Source organism: Triturus cristatus, chromosome 12, assembly GCF_964204655.1.
Source record: "Triturus cristatus chromosome 12, aTriCri1.1, whole genome shotgun sequence".
Lineage (NCBI taxonomy): Eukaryota > Metazoa > Chordata > Amphibia > Caudata > Salamandridae > Triturus > Triturus cristatus.
This window is the reverse complement of record NC_140595.1, coordinates 80,729,789-80,750,277: the sequence shown is the minus strand read 5'-3', so window position 1 is coordinate 80,750,277 and position 20,489 is coordinate 80,729,789. Positions and strand designations below refer to the sequence as shown.

At 45.2% G+C, this 20,489-nt stretch overlaps 1 protein-coding gene across 2 annotated transcripts in view; it reads right to left on the bottom strand.

Moving 5' to 3' along the window:
- The window catches only part of LOC146772630 (methanethiol oxidase-like), a 201,531-nt gene extending 188,956 nt beyond the window's left edge, over positions 1-12,575 (bottom strand). The window contains exon 1 of one of the 2 annotated variants that reach the window (XM_085638727.1): positions 12,437-12,575. In XM_085638727.1, the coding sequence (XP_085494853.1) occupies positions 12,437-12,440 (4 nt within the window). In that variant the 5' untranslated portion in view covers positions 12,441-12,575. Of the gene's footprint in view, positions 1-12,015; positions 12,169-12,436 lie in introns of those variants that run through there. The other variant, XM_085638729.1, reaches the window with a different exon arrangement.
- Between the last annotated feature and the right edge of the window lie 7,914 nt (positions 12,576-20,489).

Genomic DNA, 20,489 nt, shown 5'->3' with positions numbered 1-20,489 from the left:
TCTATTAAAGGAGTGTGTTATTTGCTTATAGAAATTTTGGCATCGGTCTTCACAGACCCTTCTGCACAGAAAGGAGCCTCTAAAAAGGCAGCCAAGTTCTGAGCCTGGACTCGTGGATAAGAGCCAGGAAGGAAAATTGGAAGCCAGATGACCAAAGCTGTGAAGAATTCCTATTTTGGCACAAGTTGCCTCCAGCAGAAGCTCAGGCAGGGCTGTAGCTTGGTGGAGAGGGGGGGGGGGGCGAAAATGGCCGGCCAATCTGTCATACACGCTGATAACTGTGCATAACACTCCCGCTGGTGCCCGTTATCCCCCTGGCCCTGCCTCCAAGACTCCGGGACACAAAAATAAAATGATAATAAACCGTGGTTTTCACCTGGGATTTTTAATTACTCACTCAGGCAAAAACACACATACACTCTGTTTTCAAGGTATTTAAAGTGGGTATTTTACAAAATACTGTGTTTTAAGTACCCCTCACAATCCGCACTCCATTCCATTGGCCCTTAAGCCCCTCTCAAGCCTGGCTTTTCGTATAATAACATGATATCCCAGCATGATTGTTGGAAAATCTGAAGCTCACACTTGCCCAGACTTACAGACCAAGCCGCCCCTGGGCTCAGCCAGCCATTCTAAGAGGTTCTGGTCAAAAACAGAGAGTTATTTAAAACTAACCAACCCTTCCACTTCCGACAGCGATAGACTGGCCTGATGTCCCTCAAGGAACATTAAAAAAATGAAAAATAAAAAAGTTGGATTTGAATAAAAACAGCTAGTAGATATCTGGGCATTTTGATCTTTCTTCTTCTCTGCTAATTTGTATCCTAACCCTTGGGGACAGATCTTGTAGTGTTTGAGTTCCTGTAGACAGAATTTGAAAAAATACTAGGCGAAAAACTTTATAAGTATATGAACCTCATATAGTTATCTCAACGAACAGAGGTGAAAACCGTAACAGACCTATTCTTGGCCAAGGTGAGTAGCACATATATACTGTTAAGACGAAAATATTTTTTAGTGCTTTTTCTTTTATAAATCGATATGGTACAAATGTCTTAATAATACATTAAGGGCCAGGCCCATATGCATTAATCTTTGGATGTGGTGCATTTAAACTGTGTGATGCTCACATCCATTTACAGAAAAATGTTTCCCCTTAAGGATAAATTGAAAGCAGAGCATTACAATGATGAATTGCGGTTTTAGGTCTTGCAGTATTTTTGATAATATTTTGTCATTTACCTGTACAATATTAAACATTAACCTATGCTGATTTGGAACTGCGGTGAGGCTAGTTGCAGGCAATTCAAATGTGAAGATTTTGACCGCCTACTAAGCAGGATCACTGCAAATACCTCATGGAAATATTCTATGCAGAATGGGCGTAAGATTGTAAGAAACCTGGGATTTTCAAATGTAGTTGCTGCTGAAATGCGTGTGCAGTTTATAATGGTTTTGGCTAATGCAGGACAATTCAGCCTTTCATTCAATGAGAATCAATAAAATGATTTCCATCGGTAATGGGAACATTTGTTGAAATGCTCCAAGTTGCAGGATTGTGGCAAACACAAAGGTAAGCAAAGTTTGTATTCTTTATACAGTTTTGCCAACTTGGTGTGTATTGGCATTTAAAACCTGCTTATGAGTGGGGCAGTGTTTTGCACAGGGGCCGAAATTAAAAGTTGGGTGGTATTTACAGAATCCGATAACTACAGGGTGCCAAAAATAGGAGAATGTGTACGGTATTTACCATACCATGTCGATTTTGGTGAATGAAACGCCAAGAGCGACATGTTATGTATGCCCTGGAAACTCTTTATAGGTGCCATTTCTTGCACCCGATAAATAATGTATTTTAGGGTTTTGTTGCTTATCTGGTACGATTAAAATAACCCTGGACGTAGTTTGCGAAGTAGCTCTACGCGTAGCTACACGAAGTGCACTACGCGAGCTACGCGTAGCTTTTCAAACTGCGTGGTGCACTGTGCAAGATGCTGTTCGCACTGATTGCACAGTGCGGACAAGCATCCGGCACTGTGCAATCAGTGCAAACTGCATCTTGCACAGTGCAAGCGGTCGTTTTCTGCCGCTCAAGTAGATTTCTACTCGAGCGGCAGCTTTCTCAACGCGGACTGGTAGTTTCTCATCGCGAGCATACGCGACCACTCACAATGAGAAACCTGACCTCCCCGCGTTGAGAAGCTCGCCGGGAGGTTTATTTTCCACGCTCGCGGTCGGCAACTTGATGTTGCTGATCGCGAACAAGGAAAAGGTCTCGCCGGGATGTCATTTTGCTTGCTCGCGGTCCCCAACTTGACGTTGAGGACCGTGAGCAAGCAAAAAAATGACCGCTGCACTACGCTACGCGTGTTTGCACTGTGCTTCGTGCAATTCGCGTAGTGCGAATTAGCGCAAACTACGCAAGCGTAGCGTAGTGCTTTGCCCAGGCTTAGATTAAAAGCACCTGGATTCTGACAAACTCAGAATTGAGACCTTTGAAGGGTTGGGGTGATAAAGAGGCTGGGCAGAAGTAGAAATGTCATGAGTAGGAACAGAGGAGTTTGGTGGTTTAATTGAATGTGAGGCACCTGAGGAATGGGCTCATTGGAAGGGACTAGAAACATGCAAAATGTTAAGAGTGGAGGGGTGTGAAGTAAATAGAGGAAAAGTGGTGAGATGGACCATGACTGACCAACCCAGGAAAAAATTGGAAATTTAAATTTGACCTGAAAAAGACAACAGTCCACATGCTGCACACAGATCTACGATAGAGACACACTGACCCACTAAACTAGACTACCGGCCGTCATGTAGATTAAATTACCTATTTAGTTCAATTGTTAATATTGGAAATTGCTTGATTGCTTTGTCTTTCCTAAAAATGAAAATAAAAAAAAAGGACTATAGCGCAAACATTACTCAAAGGTACCAAAGCGATTTACAGTTGACATATGTCATTACACGGACAGTTAGAGGGTTCAAGAATGACCAAATATAGTTAAATAAGCTCTAGAATAACAAAGAAGTAAATCATTACAGAAAAAGGAAACATGTTGTACAATAAGTATGTACAGAGTGAACATGGAGGGGATTAGCTGCAATGTCGTAGCAACAATACTATTGAAGTAGAAAGGCTTTTTGTTCTGTTTAGAAGGTGAATTAAAATGGTTCTTAATGTTTTAGCTAAAATATCATTAAATAAGGAGGGCTTTGAGCTCTGTTTGAAGGTCGCCAGCGAGGTGGTAGTTCATAGGTTTTGAAGGTGGTCAGTACCAAATTCTGGTTGTGCTTTCCAAGAAAGATTTTGCCAGGAGTCCAGGGTTCTAGCAGCAATTCTTTGGCTATTTGCAGAAGTCTAGAACCTCCTGCAAGCTTGAGTTTGTCCCTCAGGTACGGGGGAGTGAGTGTGTGTAGGGCCTTGTGGGTGATGCAAGCAGTCTTGTATGTAGCCCTGGCTTCAATGGACAACCAGCAGAGAAAGACCAGCATAGCTGTGATGTGATGTGAGGATTCCTTTTGGCTCCATAGACGAAGTATGCGCAGAGTCTAGGATCAATTTCAGGGGGTTAGATGTGTTTTTTTTCTTCTGGAGACCTGTCAAGATAGAGTTAGAATAATCGATTTATGAGAGCACCAATGAATGAGTAAGAGATTTCAGATCTTGCTCTGGAATGTAGCTGCGGTTTCCCCAGAGAAGACACATTTGGCAAGACACGTTTCTGGCCATGGTGCCGATTTGAGACTGCAGGTAAAACTTCTTGCATACTCAACGGGATTTGGCACAGTCAACGATAGTGGGGGTCACTCTTCAGGATGTTGAGTGCCCATCCAGGATTGTAACTTAAGTGTGAATTGTGAAAGGGAGATGAGGAGAAGTTCAGTTTTAGGTGATGAAAAGACATTCTGTTTTGTACAGAGTTTAGGGTGATGGCGAGGTGCGTGATGTCATTTGGCGAGGAGACCTTTAAATATAGTTGTGTGCCATCAGCATATTAGGTTGGATTACCATGGTAAAATTTTATGCTCAAATTTGCAAAGAAGGAGATAGTTTAATGAACTTTATGGCACTTTACTAATCAGATTTTTCAGCACATAATGTTGGCACAGGCCCAAGATAAGGGCCTGGCAGGCAGGTGGGCAGACTGCACTGCAGAGGACCAGATTGGAAACCAAATTCAGCCCGACAGGAATGCTCACGTCACTCCCACACACTGCAGCGGGTACTGACTAACCGACCAAGGCCATGGGGGGCTTTCATGGTTGGTAGATGGCAGCCCATCCAGATCTGAAAGCAGGCCCTTACACAGCAACCTAACATGGAAATGCCCAAATGGTAAAATGCTCAGCCTGGGCTGGTGCTGCACAACCTTGAAAAATAAACTTGTAGTCTTTATCCGGGGACGAAGGGTGGTATCGGGTTCTAGGAAATATTTCTCTCCAAAACAAGTGGAGATGTTAGTGTGAAAAAGGACATAAGAAGGCTGGGCATCTTAAATGTGCATTCAGAAGGTGCAGTGTCATCTACATATGTACTGTGCTGAGTTGATGGGAGGTTGAGAAAGCTGGTATTTCCCAGCGGCAGTTGCCATAAACAAAGGGTGGTGGGGCGGGTGAGATACATTAGAAATACATTAATTTTTTTTTATGTATTTTTTGTCACCAGCCGTCTCCAGCGTTGCGTCTCGTCACGCCGCCTCTCCTCTTTCTGCCTGCTGGTCCCAGCAGCCCTGGGACAGACTCCCTGTCCCAATCACCCGTGCTGCAGAACAGCGCTGGATTGGTCTGAGCAGGCAGGAACGACACCCTGCTCAGACCAGGGAGTCTGTGGGGTTTCTCCAGTCCGGCTGCTCAATGCAGCTGAGCTGGAGAAAACCTTAGTGCGCATGTGTGTTTTGGTCTGCCTGAGACGGCCACCTAAAACACATATGCACACTTAGGGAGTGCAGTGCACGTAGTACTCCTCCTCCCTCTCCCATGCCTAGGCCCCGCCCTTCCCGATGGCGCTGGCTAAGAGCAGGCAAATGTAAAATAAAACAATGCAAGAACATTGTTTTATTTGACATTTGCTGGCTCTGAGCCAGGCAGTGGGCGACGCTCCTCCGCCATTGTGAAGGAGCTGCCACTGGTCTTCCCAAGATCTTCTCTTTTTTTTTTTTTTTTTTAATTACCTACACCTTTCTTTAATTAAGCGCAGCAATGTAGACGGAGAAATGTCTGCCGACATAATAAACGTGGCATAAAGTCTGCAGACCGTTTTTAGCCAAAATTAAAAGGGACGTCGGATAAATGACGTCACAATAGAGCTCAAAACCCATGCTGACATCATTGACTTCGTATTGTTGTTGCTGATTGCTAGAGATGCATGACTGCGAGAACAGAATTGTGTTTTCTCTACACTTTGAGGTTTACCAAGAACACCATGTCTGCAGGACACCTGGTGACCTGTACTTGGCTATTTTTTTAGCAAACCAGTGCATTCTGTGGTTTTCAGTGTCTGCTTGCTCCATCTGAACCAAATAGACTGTCACCTGAAAACAATGGTTTGATTAATAAAAAAAAAGTTACCTGCTGACATGAGGTAATCTAACAGAATTATTGACTGGTATACAACTCTAGGTCTTCAACTGGAGTTCAATCTCTTAAACAGAGCTCCTAAGTTCTCCAGGTCCATACAAGGGTATCTTATCCAGTCCAGGTTTTTTCCTTTGGAGGATTCGAATTGCAATCCTGGTTATCTCACTGGAGATTCAGGCATAGCAGTAAGCAAAGAAGCTTGTCCTGGATCCAAATGGACCTGGGAAACTCAAGAACTTGCACCATAGGCTTTTGTCATAGTAGAGTTACAAGCTTCTGCAATATGGATCAGGAACCGCAAGAGCTGTCGGAAGGTAGAAAGAGAGCCAAAGCAACATACTGTGTGATGCATGTTGGACCACGACAATGAGACTATACAGACGGTGGTGCATGACTCCTGAGACCTCGCACACACACACACGAGGGACCACATGTGGTACAACGAACGTTGCACAAGTCTGGTTCTTAGTTTCAAAGGGGCATCTAAGATGAGGTAGAACATAAAACCCCAGCTTCGCAGAGGAAAAAACACCCTGCAATAAAACACTGATGAGCAGCTACCCAGAGAAAATCTTCACCCTACTGACCAAGCAGGTGGCCACCCATAAAAATACAAACATCTACTGATTTGATAAAAATATATCAAACAGACAGTCATTTTCAGAAAATGCTATACATTGACATTTTTGAAAACTTTTTTTTGGGGGGGGTTGGAATATTTGGATGCTAGTACTAGGGTTAAAGTCCCCTTCGTTGTCTTTGAACAGCCATGCAGATTTGTCATTTGTATGGTCTACCGTATGTTTTCATCCACTGAACTCTGTAATGTGCAAGCACACAGGATGATTTGGTTCAACAGCAGAGCTCTACCGACAGAAGGGATCACTGAAGAGAACTCCTGACTGAAGGTGGTGTCTTCTTTCTCATCCAAGGCTATTTAAGTGACGGGTGATGGCGGACGCCTGATTTTTGCTCAGGGACACAATTATTTCTTCTTGTACCCCCTGTGGAGATTCCTTACTAGCTTCATCCTGTAAACGTTTGCATCCAGTTACACTAACTTGAATCCCTTGCCTACTCTCATGCATGAAGCATTTGTAGGTGATGTGTATGTCGTGTGCATGTTTCACAGAAACATGGATGAGTGATGGTATCTCATGGACACACAACAGATGGGGGCCCAAGATGGTGCTTCTTCTGGTGGATGCCTTTGTCAGGATGGACTTGGATACCTGCACTTCCTTATGGTTTGGCATGCCAACGCTGAAACTGGTCCCATCACTTGAGCTCAGAGAGGTTACCAGTGTAGGTTTCTCAAGTTGTGCTGAAACTCACCCCTTTCGCCTTCCTGTGTAGTTGCCCATCACAGTCTTCTGAGGGAGCTTACTTTTCTTTCTTTGACTTTTAAGCAAAGGATTTATATAACAATCTTGCTGGATACTGGGGGTAGGAAAGAGTTTTTCTAGCACACAATTGTGCAAGTATTTCAGAATCAGGAAAGTACAAATAAACCAAATTTTTGTTAATTCTGAAGTGTGTTGGAAACAGATGCTTTAATCCGACAAAACAAATTAGTACACTAGATGTTGCCGTGCGCTCAATAGTTATTTCTGTATAACTATCTCTGAGCAAATGTAATGGTCATGTCAATAGAAAATGTGTCATCTGTAATGGCTAGGGGTGCTACCACACTATGCATACTCCATTCTACTCTTCTCTGCACCGCTCCACGCCATTGCCCTCTACACCACTCCACTTTACGCCACTCTGTAACACTACACTCTGTGCCGCTCTTCTCTACTCTGCACCACTCTATGCCTATGTCTGCATCACTGCACTCTACAGCCCTCCAGCCTGGGCCACTCCAATCAACTCCACTCTACATTACTCCATGTCACTCTGCAATACTGCACTCTACACCATGGCACTCAATGCCAATACACTCTACTTTGTAAAACGTAACTTTACGTCCCTGCACTCCATCAATCCAATGCATGCCACTCTAATCTACTCTGCACCACTGAACTCCACTCTATTCTGAAACAATCTACAATACGGCACTGCACTCTACACCACTGCACCACTATGCTCCACAACACTGCACTCTGCCCCACTGCACTCTATGGCAATGCACTCTACTCTGCATTACTGCAATCTATGCTACTGCACACGGCATCTCTGCACTCTATGCCACTGCACGGTACTCTACACCACTGCATCTACAACACTGCATTGTACGCTGCTGGATTCTATGCCGCTGCAGTCTACATCACTATACTCTGCAACACTCTACACCAGAGGTCTTTAAACTGTGTGATGCCAAGAACCCCTGTCAAACTTTTTTAGGCGTATGGACGCCCTCATCACAAATTTCTAGAACCTGGTTCTCCTCAACATCGATAACCATAAACGCCCCCTATTCCCCCGGCAAATCATTTTTACGGTGGGGAAATAATATTAAACAGTGAATTCTGTAAGCTTTTTAGGTCTTTCACCGTCAGGTAGCTACATACAAAATAACAGGTCGCTTAGATGAAAAATCTATTTTATATAAAGTTATTATTGAGAAATGCATGATAGTACATTATGAAACCTCTATTAGTTAATGCACTGCAGAGGTTTGTGTGTACCCAGAGAGCCACATAACTAAATCCTGGTTGGTGCAGTGGAAAATAGTGACTTGTGTATTTTTAGTACAGCAAGGTCACAGCCTGTGACAGAAAGCACTGTGAGTATGCAAGTCATTATTTTATACTTCCATTACACACAGCATATGATAGACAGCTACAAAATGTGCAGAAAGGTTTACGATAAAATGGTGCTTCCAAAGTATACATTTTAGTCAAATCGCAGACTCTAAATAATACAATTGTTTTACATAATTGTCTCTTCAACGCCCCCTCAGGGGTAGTAAGCGCTATGTAAATACAATTATAATTGAAAGCACACACTTCACTGCTCAGTAATTTACTCGTTGAACTACCACTGAAAAAGAATAAATCTTTGTCATCACAAATCTTCGAGTCATTTCATAAATTAAAGCCAGTACCAGCTCCCAAGCACCCTTTCCATTTGCAGATTAACTTGTAGAGCACATTTGCCTTTCTTCCTGGCAAGCAGGCACCATGGCAGGAAGGCTTGTCTAGCTGTCTGCCCGGCTTCACAGGACACTCCCTGAATGGCATTCCAGCTAAAGCATTCAACCAACAAAATTAACCATCATGGGACGATATTCTATTGGAAACAAAAATGTAGAGGAATGATTTTTCAAAAATTCTTTGTGTGCCAACATTAAGTCTGGGGAATGCATGCCCATGACTTGACTTTATGGCCCCCGTTGGATCGTGCCCCACTGATGGTAGACTCCTTCTCTACACCAATGCCCTCTAAACCAGTCCATTCTACACCAAGCCACTGCACTCTACTCTGCACCACTGTACTCAACACCACTAAACTGTAGGCCACTGAATTGTACGCACTCTACTCTGCACTACTGCTTTCTATGCCAATGCACTCTACCCAACTCTGTATAACTCCACTCTATGCCACTGCACTCTGCAGCACTCCACGCTACAGCACTCTAGTCTACTCTGTACCACTCTACGCTAGTGCAATCTACAATGCAACACTCTAATTTACAGCTCTGCAGTCTATGACGCTGCATTGTACGCTGCTGAATTCTATGCCACTGCACTGGACGCCACTATACTCTGCAATACTCTATGCAAATGAACTGTACACTAGTCCACTGTACGCAGCTACACTCTATGCCACTCTAATACATAACACTATGCCACTCTACAACACTCTTCTCTATGCATCTAACCTTTAGCCATGCTGAACAACAGCAACGCTGGTGTACAACAAGGCTAAAACACCTTGGCAAAGCCAATAGCTTTAGCGTAGACGAGACCTATTGGCTTTGCCAGTGCTTGTTTCTTTTTATTGATGTAACCGTACAAACTCTAAAGTCAAGAGCCGAGATATAGGAGCTAAAGTCTTTTGCAAGAAGCCAAGGTGTGTTTTGCGCCATGCTACCGCTCCCTCTGGGGTCACTCATGACTTGTCTGGTTTTGGATAAATGCCTTTTCTAGTGAATGGGGGATGGGAGCACACTGCCACACCTCCCAGCACAGTTCGCCCCTTAGCATTGTGGTAAATGCAGTTCACAGGGATTTCTTACTTGAATTTTAGCTGCAGTGGTTCACCAAAGACATGTGTTTCTGGATATTATCCGTCTTCAGTAGAGATAAAAAACGAAAATTCCTTCTGGGGTTGCTGGAAAGGCTGCCATAGTCTCTCAGGTCTCAGTACCTCTCTCTGGCGCACAGGTGCATCGCCAAGAGCTCGTCAGCTCAGTGGCTCAAGGGAGCCTTTTCAAACAAATGGGAGCACACTGTCTCACCTCCCAGCACAGTTCGCCCCTTAGCATTTCTAGTGATTCTTGTTACAAAGGGATGTAGGCCAACCTGCAATACTGGTAGCCTCAAATTCTTCCTCGATTTCTTTTGTTGTTAGCAAGCTGAAAAGAACACAGATAGGTTTCTGAGTGCCTGCTTTTGAAAGAACGGGACATTTGAGGTTATCATCTTGGCGCTGCTTGAGGTGCAGCCTGGGAGGTGGGACGCAGAGATTGTTCTGAAGAGTCCTTGGTTGTACACGACTTTCTACATTTCTGATCACTAAATTCTCTACTGTCATGAGCGACGATTTTTATAGCGGTGTTAGATTTCTTCCCTCCATTGCCCTTTGAGTCTTCTGGCTTCAGTTTTTGAAGTTGAACATTGATCAGCCTGCCTGCCGTAGATGTTTTGAGTAGGAACTAGTATGCCACAGGCCTCTGATAGATATTGGTTACTTGCAAAGGATTGTAGGTATGACAATACACAATTAAATTGCAATTGTTCCACGGCTACCAGTGCTACAAAGGCTGAAACATAGAGAAGTAAAGCCATATTGGAGCATCTCAAAGGATACTGGGTAAAATTATACATACATAGCTGCCAAAAGAGGCCCATGAACTCATGTGTAACAACTTTGTCAGGCCTGGACCCTCGGCCTACACCATTTAGATGCAGGGCCTGTAGCTTCCTTTTTCACATTATACTACATTCCCCCAAATCCAAATGATAATTTGATTTGTGCCACAGAACACTGGGCCACCAGTGCATATAAAATGGAGCATGGATCTCAGGGTGCCACTTGCCATAAATGACACTCTTGCTACAAAGCCGGGATTGACCAAGAAAACACCATTTGGGAACTTTGGTATAGACAATCGATTGTATGCAAAGTTACCAAGAGAGTATTTTCTTTTTAGCCAAAAACTTGTTACAATTTTGGGACTTTTATTGATAGGTCTAACAGTCTTAGCACAATAACCTGCTGTTGGCTAAAATGACAGACCTACTTGAAGGGGTCAGACATGAGCTGCCAGTTGGCAGGGATGTTTACCAGAAAGGGATGACAGGGCAACATCCGGAAACAATACAGCGTTAGGAAGGGAGGGGTATGCCCTCTCCATAATGCAGGCACTGGTGTAACCAGATACAGCCAGTGCTGGGGGAGGGGGGGGGGGCAACATTTTGGAAAATGTTGGTGGCCGGGGTTTCAGTGGTTGCTCCCTCGCTGGAAGACACAGAGTGATATTTTACTATTTAAGTTGTTTTACCGCATTCCATCTCCGCGTCACCTAACAAGGCCAAAGGTCCTCTGAAAAACTGCATTACAGCAAAATGGCATGTTAGGACATTGAGCCAATGAAAGCGGAGCTCCATTAAACTGCTTAAAGAAATACTGAAATGCATCGACTACATCTACCAGAATGCCATGGGGCCTTATGGAAGGCACTTTCATGAAAAGCCCCGAGTCGATTTGCCAGAGTGCAGCCGCTACTGTGCCAATGCACAATCAGAAATGCGCAGCTGTTTCCAGCTGTGCTATGTTATGATGAGTGAAACCTGTGACTTGACAGATCAGATGCAACCAGCAGAGGCTTTTAACGGTCATTAAACTCTGGAAACTGCCGGGTAGACATTCATCTCTGCAGCAGGTGCCCCAACCCAAAAGATAGCGGGAAACGCTGCATGTTTGTGCACAATTAAGCAGGACATGTGTACTAATACTTACAAGTTGCAGTTTTATAAAAAATAAATGTTTGTTGACTGTGAGACTCGTCGCCTCCTCCCCTGTTGACTCCACCCTCTTTGTCCTGGTACCCCTTAACCCCCCAATTTACAAGATCTAAGAGTGAACATGTTTCAGCTCCAGCACTGCCCTCGCCGTTAGTATTTTTCCCCCCAGAAACCACTCCTGCGTTTTCATCCACCTCACTCTTGGCGCCTCCTGCACTCACTTTCCCTGTCCATCAAGGCTTACCTCACAGACAATGTCCCTACTGCTCCCAGCCCCTGAGCCCCCCCCCCCCCCACACCCACGCACCTTGCCGCTGCAGCCACTTCCCCTGCACAGCTCGCGCCCCAGTTTCCTGCGCCCCTTAAACTTCCAGGAAGTCCACGCATTCTCAGCCCATCTTGTGTACTTTTTACCCAACACGGCCGTTCCAGGTGTGTCAAAGGTGGTGGACAGAGTGACAAAACAGGCGGAACTATTTGGGGGTTTACATGTGCCAGACAGGCTGTCAGTCTGCACCCACGCCCCCTTCTGACGTTTTTCAAAAGCAGGACTTTTCCCTTCACATGTACGAAGTTCCACTACCCCCCCCCCCCCCCCCCCCCCCCCCCCTTCAGACTCGTGGTGTCTCTCGACTGTCCGGACTCTATTCTCCTATGCGCTCCCCTCTCTCCAGCCCTGCTCCCTCCGACCCCGTCTTTCTTGCAGCCCCACAGGTCCGTTCTCTCACCCATGCTGGTGCTCCGGGGGGTCAGCGCCCTGGCAGTTGAGCTCTGCGCCTTCTAGCGACTGCGGTGCTCACCAGCAATCGGGGAGGGGCTTTAATCTCCCCGGAGCAGAGGCGTGGACAGAAGGAGGGGGCAAGAGCGGGCACGCGGCCAGGATTCACCAACTGCTGGGCACAGGAGCTGGCGACTGTTAAAGTAACAAGGTTTTTTTTTAAAGTTTTTTTTTTTTTAGTGTGCACTTCGCTTAGAGCGTTTTACATGGGCACTTACACTAGAATATGTTACTCCTTTTTTAAGGCACGAGAGATAAGTGATTTTTCACAGAATCACTGGATGTTCGAACATGACTTCCCAGTTCCATGCTTAATTTGTACTGGTGGTTGCAGGTGATGGGCACTAGCAGTCATTTTTACGGATGAGTGCTTATTTGACCAGAGCAAGGAGGACGAGAAGGACAGGAAAACAGTGAGAGTGAGAGAAAGCAGAAATGATACATTTGGGTCTGGCTATCCCTATATAAAACTTTCAAATTAATAAAACACTGGCAAAGCCAATAGGTCTCGCCTTTGGGATCTATTGGTTTTATCAATACTTTTTAGCCGTGCCGAACGGCATTCCCAACGCTGTGCTGCATTGCTAAAGAATACAATCTAAAACAAGCATTGGTATAACCAATAGGTCTTGCCTTTGGGAGCTTAAAAGTGGTTAGCTATAGCTAATGACTTTGCGTATGTTTTTACGCTGTGGTGTGTTTAAGTTTGTACTATGCTAAAATGGTATAACAAATTAGTGTTAAAATTATATTATTTGTGTTATTAGTTAGTAAATAAGTGAGTTAGTTAGTTATTTAGAGAGTGATAGAGTTAGTGAGAGAGTGAGGTAGTTATAGTTAGTGAGAGAGGTATGAATGAGTTAGTGAGTGAGTTAGTGAGAGTGAGTGAGAGATTAAGTTAGTGAGGGAGAGTTAGTGAGCGCTAGTGAGTTAGAGAGTTAGTTAGTGAGAGAGAGAGAGATAGTGATTGAGAAAGACAGAGTTAAAGAGCTAGTTAGTGTGATAGAGAGGTAGATAGCTAGCGAGTGATAAAGAGACAGTTATTTAGTGTGAAAGAGTGAGATAGTGAGAGAATGAGAAAGTTAGTTGTTGTGAGAGATTGAAAGTTAGTGAGTGATAGAGGTAGTTAGTAGTAAATGTAAATGTTGTAGACTTGTAAAGCGCACAGCTGCCCCAGCAACGGGGCGTCCCGGCGCTGTAGTAGTTAGTGAGAGAGTTATTTAGTTAGTTTGCGAGAGAGTGAGAGAGTGAGTGAGTGAGTTAATGTGTGGTTGAGTGAGAGAGTTAGTTATTTAATATGTGTTAGGTAGTTATTGAGAGCGTGACAGAGTTGGTTAGTTAGTGAGAGAGTGACGTAGTTAGTGAGAGAGGTAGTGAATGAGTTAGTTAGTGAGTGAGAGATTTAGTTTGTGAGAGAGAGTTAGTGAGTGATAGAGAGTTAGAGTTAGTTAGTGAGAGAGAGTTAGTGAGTGAGGGAGAGAGAGATATTTAAAGAGCTAGTTAGTGTGAGAGTGAGGTAGATAGTTTGTGAGTGAGAAAGAGAGAGTTAGGTAGTGTGAGAGAGTGAGATAGTGAGAGAATGAGAAAGTTAGTTGTTGAGAGAGAGTAAGAGATTGAAGTTGTTCATGAGTGATAGTTAGTTAGTAGTAGTTAGTGAGAGAGGTAGTAAGTTAGTTTGTGATAGAGTTACTGTTATGTTAAAGTGAGAGTTCTAAGATTATCACGCAGACCACCGACGATAATTAAAAGGGAAACATAAACATTTCTAAAATGTACCAACCACATTACAAGAGGCGGCATCTTGCCTATGAGGAGCAGGCCTGCTTCTGGAGATCTCAGCTGCCTTAATTTGACTTAAACTGAACAGTTTTGCACAGTATATTGCAAAATAGGCACAAACCTGTTTTTAAAAATGTGATTATGAAGAAGTAGGCAGTGTTTAACATGCTCTTAATATGATGCGCCAGCACGTGATGACATATAAGGCCCCTGAACGCGATAACATTAGGGCCCTGGTAGCTGCGCTCTGTGCCCTTTCAGTCACTTGCCCCTCTGCTGAGACTGTTCAAATGTAGTTTATTTTCCAATGGAGCTTTTTGTGAAGTGCACCTCGAGTCCCCAGAGCTCCCAACTCTTTGCGTCACCGTTATGTTAAAGTGAGAGTTCTGAGATTATCACGCAGACCACCGACGATAATTAAAAGGGAAACATTAACATTTCTAAAATGTAACAACCACATTACAAGAGGCGGCATCTTTCCTATGAGGACCAGGCCTGCTTCTGGAGATCTCAACATGGGAGCAGAGGTGGGTGAAGGAAGACTCCGTAGTGACGTTTGAAGATGTGTTGAACGGAAGACTGAATGTGAACCAAGCGCGCCCATGCTGATTAAAAACAGATGGTTCCTGCGCGTCGCTGCTGGCTCCCGAGAGCAAAACGCTCTGGGAGTAAACCTTTGAAAAGAAGCTGGGACCTCCACACGCCTTTGGCCAATTGCATACTGAAGCTAGACGCAAAGGCCAATAGCATGTGAGCACAACATGCACGCGCTTTGAAGAAAGCTGAAGTGATTCCAAGAGGTTGATTTACTGTGCAGCGCATTTGCGCTGCCATAGGCTCGACCTAAAAATGTGCTGGGACACGGCGGTCATGCCATTTGGTAGACGCATGCACCATGGATGCGCGTCTACAAAATGACTCGCAATTTATTTTTCTACCGAGTTGGATTGTTAAATTAAAATAATGTAGTGCAAAAGTTTTTTTTTGTAGCGCATGTTGGGGAGAGCAACATGGAGAGTACAGCTGGGAAGGAGCACCACGGAGAGTGCCAGTGTGGGAAGCAATGCTCGGTGGGGCAGAAACAACACAGAGGGCGTATGTGGGTAGGAGAAGTCGTCGGGCCAGACTGGGAAAAGCAACCAGCCTTGGAAGATTGTTGCTCGACCGGCCCCGGGAGAGGGGTGCTAGTGAGAAGCACTGCTCCTGCTTTTGTTACAGGGGCCGATATTGCAGCACTGCTGCCAAAGCAGCTCCCAGTAACAAAACCAGCCCCACGGGTACACAACTGGCCCCACCCCTCCGGCCCACGCTCAGTGCCCACTATGGCCAGTCCCGCCCTGGAAGCAATGGGCAAGAGAGAAAGGTTGCGGATGAGGAAGCAACACAGGCCAGTGTAGGGTAGGGGAAGCAAAGGTCAAGAAAGAAGCAGGGTGTGGGGGTGGGAAAGTAACACGGAGGGTGGGGGTGAGGAGGAGAACCGATGGGCGAGACAGGAACATAGAATGGGCAGAGGAGAACCACCTGAATGAGAAAGCAAATGGGGGGAGTACACAAGTTGAAGTGTAACAAGGGGAGGCAAAGAAGCACACCTGCAACAAAGATCAACACTGAGTGCACGGGGTCAGAAGTCAGGGCGGACTGGGAACAGCAACCAGCCCGGGGGAGGGGGTGGGTGCTAGTAAGAAGAACAGCTCCCGCTTTTGTTACAAGGGGCCGATATTGCAGCACTTCTGCAAAACCAGCCCCCACCTCTCTGGCCCACCGGGGAAACGACCGGTGCGCGCTACGGCCAGTCCGGCCCTGTCAGAAGTACATGAAGGAGAGAGCTGAAAAATACATGCACTCTCATGGTATGCTTAACTCAAAACAAAAAAAGTGGTGCTTGAAAAGGAAGCAGTGGAAACATATAAGCCAGTCAATAAACACAGATTGTAAAGAGGCTATGCTCCATGGGAGGGACAAACACAAGATTGACAAACTGGGACACAAATAAGTAGCAGGCAAATGAGGGAGATAGAAAAGACAAAGAATGGTAAGCAGTGGGTGAGTCCTAAGCTCCTGTATATTTATGGTAATCCCATAATGTCTTTCGCAATCAGACAGCTGTGCTGTCTGGTAGGCTCAACCTGATGAACCTGCAAGAGTGAGATAATGAGACAGGAAGTCCCGGAGTGGAAGAATGAAGTGGAATTGAGATTTTTTCAGCCATCATATCAGATCGACATTAAGAAAAAATTAGGCCTCTGCACTTATTATACTTTTTCACGAACTGGGCACTGCACATGTAGGGCTACAGTCCCATGTCTCACACTGCGGGCGGCGCAACAAGCAAAAGACAGAGAGAGCAGCCTCTGCTCACAACACAGAAGACAAGGAAGACAAGCTCTATGGTGAGTGTAAATGGGAGATACACTGATACTGCAGTGAAAGTAACAACGGGAGACCACTCTCTCCTGGCTCTTTTTGGCCCAAAGTTCAAAACTAAAAGGCAGAACGACTAACATTAAGAAGTTAAAACTTTGAAAAACCAGAATTTAACACTTTTACTTCTAAAAAAAAATAATGAGTGAAAAAGTGTATGGCTGGTGTTAATGTTTGGCAAAGGGTAAGGGAATGTCCTTAAGATACAGTGAGTGTAAGGAATAGTTTGTTTTGGTAAGAATTGGGCAGAGGGACAGTGTGTAAACAAGAGTATGGACGGGGGCATTGATTTAAATGGTTCCGCGCAACAGGGTTTCTGCATAAAAATGGAAATACTGCACTTGCCAAACAATTCAAAATCTGCTGCAATCATTTTCAGATTTCAGCAAAATGTTTCTACCTCAAACATATCAAAAGTTTATAAAAACTGCCCCATATAGTTTTGAGGGTGATAAATGCAGCCAAAATAGCTTCATAGTGATAACAGTTGAACTACAACTCCCATAATGCTTTGAGCTTAACCCCATGGCTATAGGAACTCTATGAAAGGATGAAAAATAAGGGTTGGATAGAGTTCCAAATAATTGTTGGTCTGACAAACTGTTGGTGTAACATTATTATCGGTTGATGATTTTTTGCACTTGATATATTGTTTCCAATAATTGTTATATTTGCAATGTGTTTATGACTGTTTGTGTTTATGACTGTTTTTCATTTAACTTGATTCATGTGTATCACTTTCCAGGCCAATAGTTTGAAATAAGATAAATCATTTTCTGAAATATAAAGGTCTGGCGAATAATAGCCAGGACCAATGAAAAGAGGTCTATATCCTTATTCTGCTAAAATAAAAAGCAGGAAACAAATAAGGTGGTCGGATGATCTATTTTTTACAAATATTTTCAACGTCCTTTCTGACCATCAATATGGGACGTAAACCCCCTTTTTTACCCATATAGTTTTGCAGCAGACCCTTAGCAGGGTTAACTGGCGATTTTTTTGTTGCTGACTGCAGTAATCAGGTGTTAAACTGGTACTAATGAAATGAAACCTTTACTCAGACAGTATTAATGTATGTTAAAAAGGTAAAATAGTAAAATAACATTGCCACTCAATGTGACACATTATGCCTTACAATTTGCCTTTTCTTTCCAGATATTTTAGTCTACCCTGCCACATACTTTGAATTTCTCCTCTGTTGCATAATTCCAGGGGCCCTTTGTGTGAAGAAGGTTTAATTTTACAGTGGGATCTGGAACAAGGTATTGAGAATGGGTATGTGCAGGGGTTAGTCCTAGGAGTCAGGTTTAGGGTACCTTTCATCATTAAATCCAATGTTTTTGATCTTAAAAGTGTCTCTCTTTAAATTTTCAAACTTTTGTTTTCAAAATTCCAACCTAGATTACATAGGTGGGCAAGCCACATAAGGCTCGAGCCCAATACCTGGCTCTGGCTCACAGTGGCGGCTCCTCTGCTAATGCGGGGGAGCGTCGCCTTACTGCTTCAGCTGCAAGCTGAATACAAAAAACAAAATGATAATAACATTCCGTTATTATCATTTTGCTTTTTGTATTCAACTTGCTGCTGAAGGGGCGGGGCTGGGCTCCCCGTGTCTCACAGGGAGGAGGAGTGGTGGCAGCAGCAAACATGCGCTTGATGCTTTGGCTGGCCGTCTCGTGTCGACCAAAGAGGCACGCGCACTGTGCATGTTCTTCATCCAGGATGCACTACAGCCTGGGTGGAGAACATGTCCAGCCTGCCAGCCCCTTTCTAAGCGCAGAACCACAGCACTCAGACCAATCTTAACGCCGCTAAGACAGCATTGTGATTGGCCTGGGGATTCTGGGAGGCTGTGTGCTTCACTTCCTGGTTCCAGGCTGCTCCAGAGAGGACGGAGGAGAGGCGGCGGTCGGCGGTATGAAGGTAAGATGTTTTTAAATAAATCTTTTATCGACACCCCCTCCCTTGGTCCTGCTGCCCTACCACACCTTTTAGGTAGCAGCCGCTACTGCTGGCTCAGTTGAGGTACTCTTGGAGCCTCTAGCTCAAAATGAGCCGAGCCGACCTGTAGCTTCTACATACAGTCTACATTTTAGCTCCTTGTTGAGTCTGGCACGCCTCAGCCCTTATGTGGTTTCTCTAAAAAACCAGTGGTGGCTGGTGACATTTCAAAGTGGTGAGCGTAAAAGCTGGGATGAATTTTACATAGTGAGTGAGTGAGTCTGTCCAACATAAGGATGTTCATCCAATGCATCATTCACCCAATTAACCCCCAATTTATTCCAAACATGTTTCCATCTTCCTCTGGATTCATCCGTTTATCCTTCTGTAGCCTTGCAGGGCATACAAGGAGGGTAGGCCTCAGCAAGAAAGCGGACTCAAGGACTACTGCATTTACGTCCTTTAATTACAAGTATAAGGGCAGGCAGAAAACACCATGATGAGTACGATGAAGGGATGATCGTGCGTAACAGCTACGATGTTCCTCTTCTCCCCAGAATCCCAGGCTCTTCGTCTAGGTCATCAGACTCAGCCCAAAAAGAAAGATGAGAACGGGATTTAGTCGAGTGTCCTCCGGTCTAATTACCGTCAAGGGGAAGGGGAGTGTGGGTATTGCAAAAATGCACCGGCCGTCACCATTTGTAAACCAAAAGATGTAGGAAAGACGGCAACCCTCGTACCCCAGCCAAAAGGGAGAGTTAAGGTTACCGCAACACAACATGACCACCCGCTTGCAGCTACCCATTCCCTCCCGTGGTGTATAGAAGTCCCCAGAGTTTCCTCCGTACCTGTTTTAGCCATGCTTCTCCTGAAGCGTGGCTGGGCGATGAGTGTTGTCGTTGGCCTCCTGGCTCTCGCTCCACAGGGCTCCCACAACGCTCTTTGCCAGTCGATACCTCCTCTGGCCGACAACCACTTCTTCTCTCTGTTTCTCTCCCTCTCTCTCTCCGCTTCTCTGTCTTCACTCCAGGCTTTCACGCCGGCGTCTTCCGCATCCACCCTTTTCTCCACCGCCGATGCGTGGGATAGGCTGGCGAAGGCTGATGTCACGGGGGCGAACTCCACATCCGACTGGTCCGGATCGTCCTTAAAGGGCCCGTCCCATCCCTGTGGACGAGAACGACAATCACCTTCCGATCTGGTTCCGTCTGTCCCGTTGACCCCGTGACATATCTCCCCTCCCGGCTTTCCCCGCTCGGGGGAAAGGGGATAGCCCGATAAATAGTCAGCGTTCGTCTGTTCAGAGCCCTTCCGATAACGAACGATAAAGTCATACGCCTGAAGAGCCAGGAACCAGTGAAGTATGCGATCGTTGCGACCCTTGTTCTGTTGCAGCCAAGATAAGGGGGCATGGTCGGAATAAAGGGTGAATCGATGGCCCTCCATATAATACCGTAGTTTGTCGATTCCCCATTTCACTGCCAAACATTCCTTTTCAACGGTGGGGTATGCGGTTTCCCTGGGGAACAATTTGCGACTCAAGTAGAGGATGGGCCTTTCCCTATTCTCAGAGTCTAGCTGGGACAAGACGGCTCCTAAGCCGACCCCTGAGGCATCAGTTTGTAGAAAGAAGGGCTTTTTGAAATCCGGGGTTATCAAGACAGGGGCCGTTGTTAAGGCTCTTTTGAGGGTCTGGAAGGCGGAACGGGCCAGGGGGGATGGTTGTCTTAGGTGGGACGAGGAAGCCGTTTTTCTCATGAGATCACTTAGCGGGGCAGATACACTGGCAAAATGGGGAACAAAGCGACGGTAGTACCCCACCAACCCCAGGAACGCCCTCAGGTCTCTTCTTGTGGCAGGGA